Here is a 14921-nt window from a genome sequence, read left to right as displayed (position 1 = left end):
CATTGTGCATCGGTGGTGTAGTGTGTGAGTGCAAGCTGAAGCTGGTGGATGTGGTGTGAATCATCCCACGAAAGAATGAAAACGCCCATTGGCCGTCTTAATACTTTCCTACATCTAGTCAAATCCAGTACTATAGCCAAGAACAGCTCAAGGCAACTCTCCCCACTCCTGTAAGTACCCAACTATTGCGTATGCCATACATTACAATGCAGCTAAACCTGAGGAGTCAGTGTGGAGAATTGTGCAAGTGCAACCACATACTTAAGTTCAGCATATCTAACCATTTATGTTCTTTGCCATCATTCAGCACACTACCCCACCTTATGCTTCATGTCATTCATCAGATTTCTCAACCCATACTCCATATCATTGAGTAAACTGCTGCACCTCTGCTTCATATTATCGCTCAACACATTCCTCCACCCCATTCATATCATTCAGCATGGCACACACTTTCCTTCACATTCTCATTCTCAATTGCTCTACCACTGCATCTCTCCATATTGGAAATTAACATAGAAACATAGGGGCAGGAGGAGTCCATTCGGCCCTTTGAGCCTGCTCCACAATCATTCATTATGATCATGGCTGATCATCCAACGCAATAACCTCATCCCGCTATCCACCCATATCCTTTGTTCCCTTCGCTCTAAGTGCTATATCTAACCGTTTCTTGAAAATATACAATGTTTTGGTCTCAACTACTTCCTGTGGTAATGAATTCTACAGGCCCACCACTCTCTGTCGAAAAAGTTCTATCCCGTGTCCTCAGACTGTGACCCCTGGTTCTGGACACACCCACCATCGGGAACATCCTTCCTGCATCCACCCTATCTAGCTCTGTTAGAATTTTGAAGGCTTCTACAAGTTCACCCCTCATTCTTTTGAACTCCAGCAAATACAATCCTAACCAATTCCATCTCTCCTCATAAGTCAGCCCCGCCACCCGAGGAATCAATCTGGTGTACCTTCGCTGTACTCCCTCGAGAACAAGAACATCCACCTCAGATAAGAAGACCAAAACTGCATACAATATTCCAGGTGTGGCCTCACCAAGGTCCTATATCATTGCAGTAAGACATCCCTGCTCCTCTCCTCGAATCCTCTCACTATGAAGGCCAATATACCCAAACAGGACCCCGCGTGTTAAGAGACTATTCTTGGAGCGCAGTCGGGGGTGGGGTTTGGCACTGCCGATCATTTGCAGCTATAACCGGGCAGCGAATATATCCATGATTCGGAAATGGGTAATGGAGGGAGAGGATGCAGCGTGGAAACGGTTGGAAGTGGCGTCTTGTAAAGATACTAGCTTGGGGGCACTGATAACGGCACCGTTGCCGCTTCCACCGACACGGTACACCTCGAGCCCGGTGGTGGCTGCGACATTGAGGATCTGGGGGCAGTGGAGACGGCACAGGAGGGAGGCAAGGGCTTCAGTCTGGGCCCCAATACGGAACAATCACAGGTTTGTTCCGGGTAGAATAGACGGGGGGGGGGGGGGGGGGGGTCCTAAGTTGGCACAGGGCGGGTATCAAAAGGATGGGGGACTTGTTCATTGATGGGACTTTTGCTAGTCTGAGGGCGCTGGAGGAGAAATTTGGGCTACCCCGGGGAATACCTTTAGGTACATGCAGGTTCGGGCGTTCGTGAAAAAGCAGGTGGTGGAATTCCCGCTGTTGCCTGCCCGGAGGATACAGGACAGGGTGGTCTCGGGGGTGTGGTGGGGGATGACAAGATATCAGAAATATATCAGGAGCTGCAGGAGGCGGAGGCGGCCTCGGTGGAGGAGCTGAAACGCAAGTGGGAGGAGGAGCTGGGTGAGGAGCTGGATGAGGGCCTGTGGGCTGACGCCCTGGGCAGGGTCAATTCCTCCTCATCTTGCGCCAGACTTAGCCTGATTCAGTTTAAGGTGGTGCACCGGGTGCATATGACAGTGGCGAGAATGAGTAAGTTCTTTGGGGTGAAGGACAGGTGTGTGAGGTGCTCAGGGAGCCCAGCAAATCATGTCCATATGTTCTGGGCATGCCCGGCACTTACAGGATTTTGGAAAGGCTTTGCAAAGGCTATGTCCAAGGTCTTGGATACTCGGGTAAAACCGAGCTGGGGGATAGCGATATTTGGGGTATCAGACGATCCGGGATTTCAGGAGTCAAAAGAGGCCGGAGTTCTGGCCTTTACCTCCTTGGCAGCCCAGCGGTGGCTCTTGTTAATGTGGAGGGATGAAAAACCCCCAAGCGTAGAGGCTTGGGTCAGTGACATGGCGGGATTTCTCAGGTTGGAGAGGATAAAGTTTGCCTTGCAAGGGTCGTTGCAGGGGTTCTCCAGGCGGTGGCAACCGTTCGTTCACTTTCTCGCGGACCGTTAAGTGGAGGTCAGCAGCAGCAGCAAACCCGGGGGGGGGGGGGGGGGATAGATTTTACTTGTAAAGGGCAGATACCCCACCTTGTTTTGCTAATTTGTTAAGTTGTTTTCTTAATTATTACTATGCTTTTTGTTGTTTTCTTTTTGTAGTGGTTTGTAAAAATTATTGAAAAAGTTTGAATAAAAACTTTTTTTAAATTTAAAAATCCAATTCTCTATGGTCCTTCTTTCCGTGTCCTTGTTACTACCAATTATAGCCCTTACCATTTATAAACCACAAAAATATTTACAGCTGTAAGTGATAAAAGTTGTAAAGACTTACCCTCACCTGATTAATGTTATCTGACATTATAAAACCACCTGCACATGTCTAAATTCTATTCCATGTCATCAGTCAGCACACTGCCTCATGCCACTCCACATCATTCAGCATGTTACCCCAAGTACAAAAATAATATTAGGAGGGATGATCAAAACTAAGGTCAGAGATGAGCTTTAAGAAGGGTCTCAAATGGAAGGTGAGAGGGAGTAAGACAAGAGATTTACAAAAGGTAATTCTATTAGCCTGAAGCCTAGGCAAACTAAATTACAGCAATCTTGATGTTGGCAGTTGTAGCAGGTTACGGAGACAGGAAGGAGGAAGGCTGTGAAGAAACAGGCAGCACGGTAGCACATGGGCAGCACGGTAGCACAAGTGGATAGCACTGTGGCTTCACATGGCCAGGGTCCCAGGTTCGATTCCCCGCTGGGTCACTGTCTGTGAGGAGTCTGCACGTTCTCCCAGTGTCTGCGTGGGTTTCCTCTGGGTGCTCCGGTTTCCTCCCACAGTCCAAAGATGTGCAGGTTAGGTGGATTGGCCATGATAAATTGCCCTTAGTATCCAAAATTGCCCTTAGTGTTGGGTGGGATTACTGGGTTATGGGGATAGGGTGGAGGTGTTGACCTTGGGTAGGGTGCTCTTTCCAAGAGCCGGTGCAGACTCGATGGGCCGAATGGCCTCCTTCTGCGCTGTAAATTCCATGATTACTTCAAAGATAACCCCAAAAGACTACAACACTAAATAATCCTTCAAACTGTTCCTTTAAACACCCAAAAGACTTCAAACCTTCAGAAATAGGAGCACAGTAGATTACATTCAATATATTTATAGTCTTTGGATTGCAGAAATCAACAGACCAGCTGTGTGTTTCTTCATGCAGCTCACAGCAAAACACACAGACACTCCCAGCTGCGTTCTCAAACTGAAACTCAAAGAAGTGAGCTCAGATCCCCCCACTCTCTGACATCACTTCAGGAATATGATCAGCTCCATTTCTTAAAGGTGCATTGCTTAAACATCCATTTCTTAAAGGTACTCTCACATGACAGCATACTCATGAAATCATATCGTATAGACAATATCCCAGACACCACCATCACCATCGTGCAGTGGGAAGGAGGGAGTTGCCCTGAAACATTGGCTCCAGACCACATGACCCATGGAGTCTCATGACATCAGGTCAAACATGGGAAACCTCCTGCTGATTATGACATATCGCACTCCCTCAAGCTGAAGAATCAGTACTCCTCCATATTGGACATGTTGGAGAAAGCAGTGAGGGTGATACGGGTGCAGAACGAACTCTGGGTGGGGGATTTTAATGTCCATCACCAAAAGTGGTTTGGTAGCACCACTATTGACTGAGTTAATCCAATGCTAAACTACATAGCTGCTAGACTGAGTCGGCAGCAGGTATTAAGGGAACCAACAAGAAGGAACAATAAACTTGACCTCATCCAGGGGCAGCACAGTGGGCAGAGGTTTGCATTGCTGCCTCATGGCGCCAAGGTCCCAGGTTCGATCCCGGCTCCGGATCACTGTCTGTTTGGAGTTTGCACATTCTCCCCGTGTTGGTGTGAGTTTCGCCCCTACAATCCAACAATGTGCAAGGTAGGTGGATTAGCCACATTAAAGTGCCCCTTAATTCGAAAAATGAATTGGGTACTCTAAATTTATAAAGAAGAAAAAAAAAAAAACTTGACCTCATCTAATCTACCTGCTGCAGATGCATCTGTCCATGACAGTATTGGTAGGACAGACCATCGGATAGTCCTTGTGGACGCAAAGTCCCATCTTCACATTGAGGATACCCTTCATTGTGTTCTGTGGCACTATGCCATGCCAATTGGGATAGATTTTGACAGATCTGGCAACTCAATACTGGGCATCTCCAAGGTGCTGTGGGCCATCAGCAGCAGCAGCACAATTACACTCAACCACAATCTGTAACCTCATGGCCCAGCATATTCCCCACTCTACCATTATTACCAAGCCAGGGGAGCAAACCTGGTTCAATAAAGAGTGCAGGAAGATACGTCAAGAGCAGCACCAGACGCACCAGAAATGTGAGAGCACTCCAACAAGATAGCACTCCTTCATTACCGCACTGGCGTAATCAGCCTTAAATTTTGTGCTCATGTCCTGAAGTGGAACTTGAACCCACAACCTTCTGACTCAGAGACAAGAATGCTACCAACTACCAACAATGCTACAGAGTCATGGCTGACTACCCTAAGAAAGGAAAATCATAAGTAATGGACTCTACTGTACTTTCCCGTGCCGTTTGGATGCAATGCCTGCAATTTTCCTCCCATTAATATCAGTGGATGCTAATTACTTTCTCTCAGAGGGTCATAAGTCTCTGAAACGCTTCCTCAAAAGTCAGTGGAGAATATTTTTAAGGTGCAGCTAGATACATTTGTGATTAACAAGGTGAGAGGTTATTGAGGATAGGCAATAATGTGGGATTGAGATTACAATCAGATCAGCCGTGATTTTATTGAATGGCAGAGCAGAGTCGAGTGGCCAAGTAGCCGACTCCTACTCGTAATTTGTATGTTTGTACGTAAATAGCAAACAAGGCAACCATAATTTCCTGATCGTGCTACATGCAAACCCCACCAGTGGCTGGCTTCAAATTCCATCTGCTATTTAGGAGCGAAAAGTAGAAAACAGAAAAAAATTAAGGCAGATGCAAGGGACTACAGAATTAGAGTGTCAGTGCAGGACACACAATGGTGTCGGAAACAGTTTAACTGAGTCACTATATACAAAATCTTCAGGGGAAGTCAGAGCTTGAAGGGTCATGGCAAGCTAGAGTAATTCAATCCCCATTTTAAAGTCATATGCTGCTACTTTAACAAAAACATTTCACAAAGCTGATGACAATTTAAGAAGCTTCATAGTTAGGTATAGTCTAGGCGAAGGAGCGGGTACATGCAAACCTGAGGGAATGCATTGCCATTATGGAAGGAAGGATATAACTACAGTTTACATTATAAACATGGACAGACTGCGGGCAGCACAATGGTGCAGTGATTAGCACTGCTGCCTCACGGTGCAGATGACCAGGGTTCGATCCCCGTCCCAGGTCACTGTCCATGAGGAGTTAGCACATTCTCCCCGTGTCTGTGGGTCTCATCCCCACAACCCAACAAGATGTGCAGGGTTGATGAATTGGCCACAGTAAATTGCCTCTTAATTGGGGAAAAAAGAATTGGGTACTCTAAATTTATTTGTAAAAATTAAAAATAAACATTAACAGGAATTTGTAATGAGATAAATAGACACAGGAAAAGCGTGTGGATAAACAGGTTTTTAATATACTATTTATCATCACATATGCACTGCCCAAAGTCAGGTAGCCCTTGGCTCATTGTCTGCAGATCCTTCAACCAATGCAGTTTTCTTGGCAGTTGTCTCGTCAGTGGTGGTTTGCCTTTGCCTTCCATTCTTAGGGGCAGGGCAAGGAGGCAGGTCCCAGTCTACCTTAGTTAGAATGGGAAATAAAGCCTGCATGGTTGGCGTTATTCTGAACCAAACAAAAGTCACCTAACCGAGCCCCATATTATGGATAGAATGTTACAGTGGTTATGATATGTTGCAGTGTTTTTTTGTTCCAGGCTAAATTTTGCATTGTGAGATCAACATGACATTGCAAGAGAACTACGCATGGTGACATGCTTTTTAAAAAAAATGTTTTTATTCAAGATTTTTCCATAATTTTTTTACAAAACACTACAATAGAAAATATAATGCAAAGAAGGCAAAACACTGTGCCAACAACACAACTTAACCCCCTAACCAACTAAGAATTTAACAAACAAAAACAAAGCAAAGTAGGGCATCTGCCCCTTACAAATAAAATGAAATCACCCCCCCCCCCCCCACCCCCGGGTTGCTGCTGACCTCCACCTAACGCTCCGCGTGAAAGTCAAGGAACGGTTGCCACCACCTGGAGAACCCCTACACAGACCCTCGCAAGGCAAACTTTATCATCTCCAACCTGAGAAACCCCGCCATGTCATTGACCCAAGCCTCCACGCTTGGGGGTTTCGCGTCCCTCCACATTAACAAGAGCCTTCTCCGGGCTACTAAGGAGGCAAAGGCCAGGACTCCGGCCTCTTTCGACACCTGCACTCCCAGATCGTCCGATACCCCAAATATTGCTATCCCCCAGCTCGGTTTCACCCGAGTGTCCAAGACCTTGGACATAGCCTTTGCAAAGCCCTTCCAAAATTCCGTAAATGCCGGGCATGTCCAGAACATATGGGCATGGTTTGCTGGGCTCCCTGAACACCTCACGCACCTGTCCTCTAACCCCAAAATCCTACTCATTCTCACCCTGGTCATATGCACCCGATGCACCACTTTAAATTGAATCAGACTATGCCTGGCACAAGATGAGGAGGAATTGACCCTGCCCAGTGCGTCAGCCCACAGGCCCTCATCCAGCTCCTCCTCCCATTTGACCTTCAGTTCTTCCACCGAGGCCTCCTCCGCCTCCTGCAGCTCCTGGTATATGTCCGATAGTTTGCCGTCCCCCACCCACACCCCCGAGACCACCCTGTCCTGTATCCTCCGGGCAGGCAGCAGCGGAAATTCCCCCACCTGTTTTTTCACGAATGCCCGAACCTGCATGTACCTAAAGGTATTCCCCGGGCGTAGCCCAAATTTCTCCTCCAGCGCCCTCAGGCTGGCAAAAGTCCCATCGATAAACAAATCCCCCATCCTTCTGATTCCCGCCCTGTACCAGCCTAGGAACCCACCGTCTATCCTACCTGGAACGAACCTGTGGTTGTTCCGTATCGGGGTCCAAACTGAGGCCCCTACCTCCCCCCATGCCATCTCCACTGCCCCCAAATCCTCAGTGTCACCGCCACCACCGGGCTTGTGGTATACCGCCTCGGCGGAAGCGACAAACTAGTATCTATACTGGACGCCGCCTCCAACCATTTCCGCGCCGCCCCCTCTCCCTTCATTCCACATTTCCGAATCATCGACACATTCGCTGCCCAGTAATAGCTGCACAGGTTCGGCAGCGCCAACCCCCCCCCCCCCCCCCCCCCCCCCCCACTGTACTCCAAAAAGTCTCTTAACCCGCGTTGTCTTATTTGCCCACACAAATCCCATAATACTCCTATTTACACGCTTGAAAAAGGACTTGGGGATGAGAATGGGCAGGCAATGGAACACGAACAAGAATGTGGGAGGACCGTCATCTTTACGGACTGCACCCTGCCCGCCAGGGAGAGTGGCAACATATCCAACCTCCGAATGTCCTCCTCCATCTGACCCACGAGCCACGCTAAGTTGAGCTTGTGCAAGACCCCCCAGCTCTTGGCCACCTGGATGCCCAAGTACCGAAAGCTCCTCTCCACCATCTTGAGCGGTAGCTCCTCCAATCTCTTTTCCTGGCCCCTCGCATGCACCACAAAAAGCTCGCTTTTTCCCACGTTTAGCTTGTATCCCGAAAAGTCTCCAAAATCCCTAAGAACCTGCATGATCTCCCCCAACCCCTCCACCGGATCCGCAAAATACAGAAGCAGGTCATCTGCATACAGTGACACACGGTGCTCCCTCCCCCCCGAACCAACCCCCTCCAGTTTCTGGACTCCCTCAACGCCATGGCCAGCAGCTCAATCGCCAAGTCAAACAGCAGGGGGGGACAAAGGGCACCCCTGCCTCGTTCCACGATATAACCTAAAGTACCCTGACCGCAGCCGGTTCATCGACACACTTGCTACCGGGGCCTGGTACAACAATTTGACCCACCCGATGAAGTCCTCCGCAAATCCAAATCTGCCTAACGCCTCCCAGAGGTACTCCCACTCCACCCGATCGAAGGCCTTCTCCGCGTCCATTGCTACTACCACTTCTGTGACCCCCACCCTCCGAGGGCATCATGATCACATTCAGGAGCCTCCGCACATTCCTATTCAGCTGCCTGCCCTTCACAAACCCCATCTGATCCTCATGAATCACTCCCGGGACACAATCCTCAATCCTAGTGGCCAAGATCTTAGCCAACAGCTTGGCATCCACATTCAGGAGTGAAATCGGCCTATAGGAGCCGCATTGCAGCGGATCCTTATCACGCTTGAGGATAAGCGAGATCAGAGCCTACGACATCATCGGGGGAAGGATACCCTTTTCCTTAGCCTCGTTAAAAGTTCTCAACAACAGCGGGCCCAACGCCTGAGAATTTCCTATAGAACTCTTACGGGGAACCCATCCGGCCCCGGGGCCTTGCCCGCCTGCATACTCCCAACCCCTTAACTAGCTCCTCCATCCCAATCGGGGCCCCCAGTCCCTCTATCCGCTCTTCCTCCACCTTTGGGAACCTCAGTTGATCCAGGAACTGCCTCATCCCCTCCCCACCCTCCGGGGGGTTCTGACTCATACAGTTTACCATAGAAGGCCTTAAAGACCTCGTTTATTTTAGCTGGACTCCGCACCGTATTCCCCCCCCTATCTCTAATTCCCCCAATCTCCCTAGCCGCCTCCCTCTTCCGCAGCTGATGTACCAGCATCCGACTTGCCTTCTCCCCATACTCATACACTGCTCCCTGTACCTTCCTCAACTGGGCCTCAGCCTACACCGTGGTTAGCAAGTCAAACTCCGTTTGGAGGCTCCGGCGCTCCTTCAGTAGCCCCTCCTCGGGTGATTCCGCGTACCTCCTATCTACCCTCAGTATCTCCCCCACCAATCTCTCCCTCTCCGTCCTCTCCCTCTTTTCCCTGTGGGCCCTGATTGAGATTAACTCCCCCGACTACTGCCTTCAGCGCCTCCCAGACCACACTCACCGACACCTCCCCATTATCATTGGCCTCCACATATCTTTGGATGCACCTCCGGACCCGCCCACAGACCTCCTCGTCCGCCAGTAGTCCCACGTCCATTCGCCACAGCGGGCGTTGGCCTCTCTCCTCCCCCACCCCTAGCTCCACCCAGTACGGGGCATGGTCCGAGATCACAATAGCCGAATACTCCCTCAAGATCAGCGCCCTGCTTAGCACGAAAAAATCTATCCGCGAGTAAGCCTTGTGTACATGGGAGAAGGAGGAAAACTCCCTCGCCCCTGGCCTGGCAAATCTCCACAGATCCACTCCCCCAATCTGGTCCATGAACCCCCTCAGGACCTTGGCCGCTGCCGGCCGCTTACCCGACCTCGACCGGTCCAGAGTCGGGTCCAGGACCGTATTGAAGTCCCTCCCCCATTACCAAACTACATGACTCCAGATCCGGAATCCGACTCAGCATCCGCTTCATGAACCCCGCATCGTCCCAGTTCGGAGCATACACATTCACTAGCACCACCCGGGCCTCCTGCAGCCTGCCACTCACCATAACATATCGACCCCCCTTCTCCGCTACAATACCCACCGCCTCAAATGCCACCCGCTTATTCACCAAGATTCGCATCCAGCCCAGAGTGAAAAACCTGCCCCACCCATCCCTTCTTCAGCCTGGTTTGATCCGCAATCTTCAGGTGTGTTTCCTGTAGCATGGCTACATCTGCCTTCAGCCCCTTTAAGTGTGAGAACACCCGGGCCCTCTTGACCGGCACATTCAGGCCTCTCACGTTCCACGGGATCAGCCGGATCGGGGGGCTTTCTCCCCCCCCCCCCCCGCCTCTCAAACCCCCTCTCCCCCAACCAAGCAACTGCTTAACCCCGCTACCCGCCCCCCCCCCAAACCAAGCAACTGCTTAACCCCGCTACCCCCCCCCCCCCCACACCCACCCCCACCCAATTGCACTCCCAGAAGCCAGCTGACTCATGCTGACCCCGGCCGCTCCTGCCTCCAATCCTGCCTTCACCCTCTTTCCGTGGAGGACTGCCTTGGCCCGAATGAATCCTGCCCGCTTCTTGGCCAGCTCTGCACTCCAGTCCTGGTAAATCCGGATCTCGGTGTTCTCCCACCTGCTGTTCCGCTCCTTCTTCGCCCATCGCAGGACACTCTCCCTGTTGGTGAAACGGTGGAACCTTACCACCATAGCCCTCGACGGCTCGTTCGCCCTTGGCCTCCTGGCCAGGATTCTGTGCACCCCATCCATCTCCAGGAGCCTCGGGAAGGCCCCGCCGCCCATCAGCGTACTCAGCATCGTGGCCACATACGCCCCAGCATCCGACCCCTCCAAGGCCTCAGGGAGACCCAGAATCCGCAGGTTCTGCCTCCTCGACCTATTCTCCAGGTCCTCCAGCTTCTCCTGCCATTTTTTGTGCAGCGCCTCGTGCGCTTCCACTCTGACCGCCAGGCCCAGAATCTCGTCCTCATTCTCAGAGTCCTTCTGCTGCACCTCCTTAATCGCCGTCCTCTGCATCTTCTGGGTCTCCACCAACCTTTCGATCGACACCTTCATAAGTGCCAACATCTCCGCCTTCAAGTCCGCAAAGCAGCTTCTCAAAACCTCCTGCTGCTCTCGAGACCACTGGGCCCACGCTGCCTGATCACCGCCCGCCGCCACCTTGTTTTTCACACCCGTCCTCCTCTCTTCTCTGAAGCCACTTTTTTGACCGCTCCGCTCCTGGTCCACTCCATACTGTGTTGGGGGACCCTCACTGTTTCCTCCCCACACCGGGACTCGTTCGTCCAAATGCCGCTGGAGCTCCTTAAAAGGGCCCAAAAGTCCATTATCGGCGGGAACTGCCAACCATGCAACCTACCAACGCATAGCCGCAACCGGAAGTCCGCATGGTGACATGCTTAACCGAAGCTTGAATTTCAGACATAATCACTAACATTTTACTGGAGTTTGAAGAGCAGTGAACTACTGGGATATCAATGGAAATTCAAAATGAAATAGATTACCAAGATAATCACTGAAATTGTTGGGATATGGCCAACCCTTTACTCTTGCATCCTCTAACTTACTCAAAGGTTCAAAGCAAAACGATAATTCTGTTCCAAGTCCTAAAAAGAACTACAAGCCCTTTAAAGCTGAAATAAAAACAGAAGATAAAAACAGAATAAGCTACCTGGTTGAGAGACTTCATCAGAACTGCCTCTCCTTTTCAATAGTACAGACTTTTTATTGAAATTTCCTGCCTTTCAAAAAAATATATTTACTATCCAGTTAGCTTTCAAAGACTTGGCATAAAATGTATTCACATACTGGGTGATGTACAAGGTTTTAAATTCACTGCTAGAGACTGAGAGACCTCCTATGGATAAATCCCTCGGCAGAAATGTATTTACCTCCACAGCAGCAAAATGTGACCCTGACCTTGTGCTAGTTCAATGATATAAATCAAAGTAAGTACAGGACCGAGATCTAATTATACAGATTACCGATCGCATTCTGAGGTCTGGGATTACACGAAGCAATTCCCACAATAAATAAAGCGATTATGTAAACACTGCATTCTCGAGTCTGATGACATTAAATTACATGGTCTCAGGAGACAATCCATTTAACTTTTCAAGGAGGAGGAAGAACACTCGAGTTTTGTATCCGGCACGACCCCAAAGCTCCTGCTTTATTCCTGCATTTTGTAAACAAGGGATTGAAATGGCCCGCTGGTCACGCAAATCACCGCACCAAAGGGCAGTATCCCAACTGGACAGTAACTGGGAGAAAGATGCGATTATGTCGCTGCATTAATATCAAACATCGAAGAGTCTTCTCTCTCTCTCTCTCCAATCTAAAAACATCTCGGGTACAACGTGTTCAGCCCGAAATTGCACGGGTTAATTGCACGAGTGCTTGCGAGTGAAGTTAGGGGATGTGAATACATTGAAATATTGAATTGAGTGGCCTATGCACAATCCACTCTGCAGCCGAGCGAAGTGTAAACACGATGGGCGCCGTTGATTTGTGACTAATAGTTATTTACACAAGTCAAATTATCTTCCATCAAATACGACCAGACGGAGGCTCACAAAAGACAATTAAGGAAGGGGCGAGTAATGTTACAGAAATAAGTCTGTCCAAATCCAGCTTGATACAAGATAAACTACAGACTCTTGTGCCTCCACACATTAATTCTGTACAGTTGCGGACGTTACTGTGCTTAACTTATTAAAACACGAACTGAGACAAAATAAGAGCCGACGCAGCCAATCCATTTACAAACATACCCGGGAAGAGTTCGGAGGCTTTTTTTTTTTGCTCACCTGGTTCAAATCTTGATCGGAGGTTAGATGCGATTCCCGGGATTTGAAACAGTTCTGACACTTGCTCTGGTTGAAGAAATTCGCCTGGAATTTTCGACAAGCCGCGTTTTCTTTGGCAGACATGGTCCCGAGGAACAGTAAAACAAGCCCCGAGTTTGAGAACTCCCATGGGTATTGGGACAGACCTGGAGAGACTGCAAGGGGCCAGGGTTCGCTCTCCCCTTCAGTCACTCAATAACTTGCCTCAGTGCCCGGTTCCCGGCCACATCGCGCTGAAGCTGACCGGGAGAAGCTTCGCTTGGGGTTTGTGAGGAAGCAGTCTGGTTGAGATCTTGGCCTCGTTCGTTCACTCTCTCAGGCGCACACACACCGTTTCCCCTGCCCCCTTGCCTCAGCTGCAACTTCAATGACTCCCAACACTCCAAAGCTGCGGCTTGGTATCCTGCGCTCTCACTCCGGTGAAGCGCCGAAGCCAAAACTCCCAAACACAACCCAACTCCGCAATCTGCAACGCCTGCGCATTTCCACGTACACGTCATCCCCACAGCCACCTTTCCCGTACAACTCTCTCGCTGGCTGAAAGATAATCACTGTACTACAGCCCTTAACCTCCAACCCAAAACAAAGGTGACTGAGAACGCCCGAGACTATTTACATCCAGTCCTACAGAGAGCAGCGAACAAGGTCAACAACTGAACACCGCAATCAGGCCCCCCCCCCCCAAACACCGAGACTGGACAGCTCCATTTTACTACACTCTGCAAGGTCCATGGCTCTAAGCAGTTGAAGTTTACCTGAGAACGTTTGTCTTGGGGTGGGGGGGATTGTGAAGACAAGGTTGACAAGTGAGCCCACTTTGCTCATCCCCGGTAAAAACGTAGGACACTCCAATCCAACTGTCCTTTGAACATCCCAGATTTTGCATTCCCTCTCAGCTACCCAGAAAGTATACCAATTCTAAGCTTTGATCACTTTTTCTTTTAAACAGGGTTTGTGAACATCGACCTGAACTTGTCTTTTACCAATATGTACATTTTCTCTATGTCAAGCAACTGAGGTTTAACTTAAAGCAGTGCTAATCTACAAGGTGTCTTACACGCTTACATGCCTTCTCATTTACCTCCACTTAAGGACAAATAAACCGTTTCTAGTCTCTTCTAACAGGATAACTTGAAGGAAAAAAGATCAACCTTATAGTTCCCACAGGGGAGAATTAAACCATGAGCTCTGGTCAAATGTGGCACCCTAGCCAATATACAATTTCACATATATGTAGTATATTGTGACAGGATTTGATTCCTTATTCATTCAATGAATAAACACTGAGCCAACTTTTAAAAATATATTTTTATTGAAGAGTTTTCATTTATGACAAACAAACAAAATACACCATAACAACATGGAAAAATGTGTATTTATCTTGTGTCCAATGGAACGATCTGTCTGGACTGCATGCTGAGCAATACTTTTCACTGTAACTTGGTACAAGTGACAATAAACCCAAATCCAATATTACAAAGTACAGTATTAGAAAACACAGAACCAACTATATAAAATCCACCCAGGAAAGAACCACCCTTCCCCCGACAAAGAGAACTTAGAACTACCCCCCCCCCCCCCAACAGCTGATGGTGATTAGCTCTTTAAAGTAGGAAATGAATGGTCCCCTGACGGTGTACTTGACCTTCTCTAGATGTAGAAATTCCATACGGTCACCCAACCAGACCAAGGCATGGAGCGGAGCAAATCTCCAACCCAGGAGAACTCATCACCGGGCTATCAGCAAGCAAAGGTGAGAACATCTGCCTTCACCCCTGTCTGCAACCCAGGCAGGTCAGATACCCCGAAAAAGGCAACCAAGGCGGCATGGTGGCGCAGTGGTTAGCACTGCTGCCTCACGGCGCTGAGGGCCCGGGTTCGATCCCAGTCCTGGGTCACTGTCCATGTGGAGTTTGCACATTCTCCTCGTGTCTGCCCCCACAACCCAAAGAGGTTCAGAGTAGGTGAATTGGCCACACTAAATTGCCCCTTAATTAGAACAAAAAGAATTGGGTACTCTAAAAAAAAATTTTTTTAAATGGCAACCAAAGGACAAGGCTCCAGATCGATGTTAAGAATCAC

The 14921-nt window shown here is 49.3% G+C and overlaps 1 protein-coding gene across 4 annotated transcripts in view; it reads right to left on the bottom strand.

Moving 5' to 3' along the window:
- Nucleotides 1–13386, bottom strand: part of LOC140394159 (myosin phosphatase Rho-interacting protein-like) — a 305177-nt gene extending 291791 nt beyond the window's left edge. For 2 of the 4 annotated variants that reach the window (XM_072481083.1, XM_072481084.1), the window contains exon 1: nt 12801–13386. In XM_072481083.1, coding sequence (XP_072337184.1) covers nt 12801–12923 — 123 coding nt within the window. In that variant the 5' untranslated portion in view covers nt 12924–13386. The remainder of the gene's footprint in view (nt 1–12800) is intronic. The other 2 variants (XM_072481085.1, XM_072481086.1) reach the window with 2 other exon arrangements.
- Between the last annotated feature and the right edge of the window lie 1535 nt (nt 13387–14921).

Source organism: Scyliorhinus torazame, chromosome 17 (assembly GCF_047496885.1).
Source record: "Scyliorhinus torazame isolate Kashiwa2021f chromosome 17, sScyTor2.1, whole genome shotgun sequence".
NCBI classification, from domain to species: Eukaryota; Metazoa; Chordata; class Chondrichthyes; order Carcharhiniformes; family Scyliorhinidae; genus Scyliorhinus; species Scyliorhinus torazame.
This window is presented reverse-complemented; position numbering and strand designations above follow the sequence as displayed.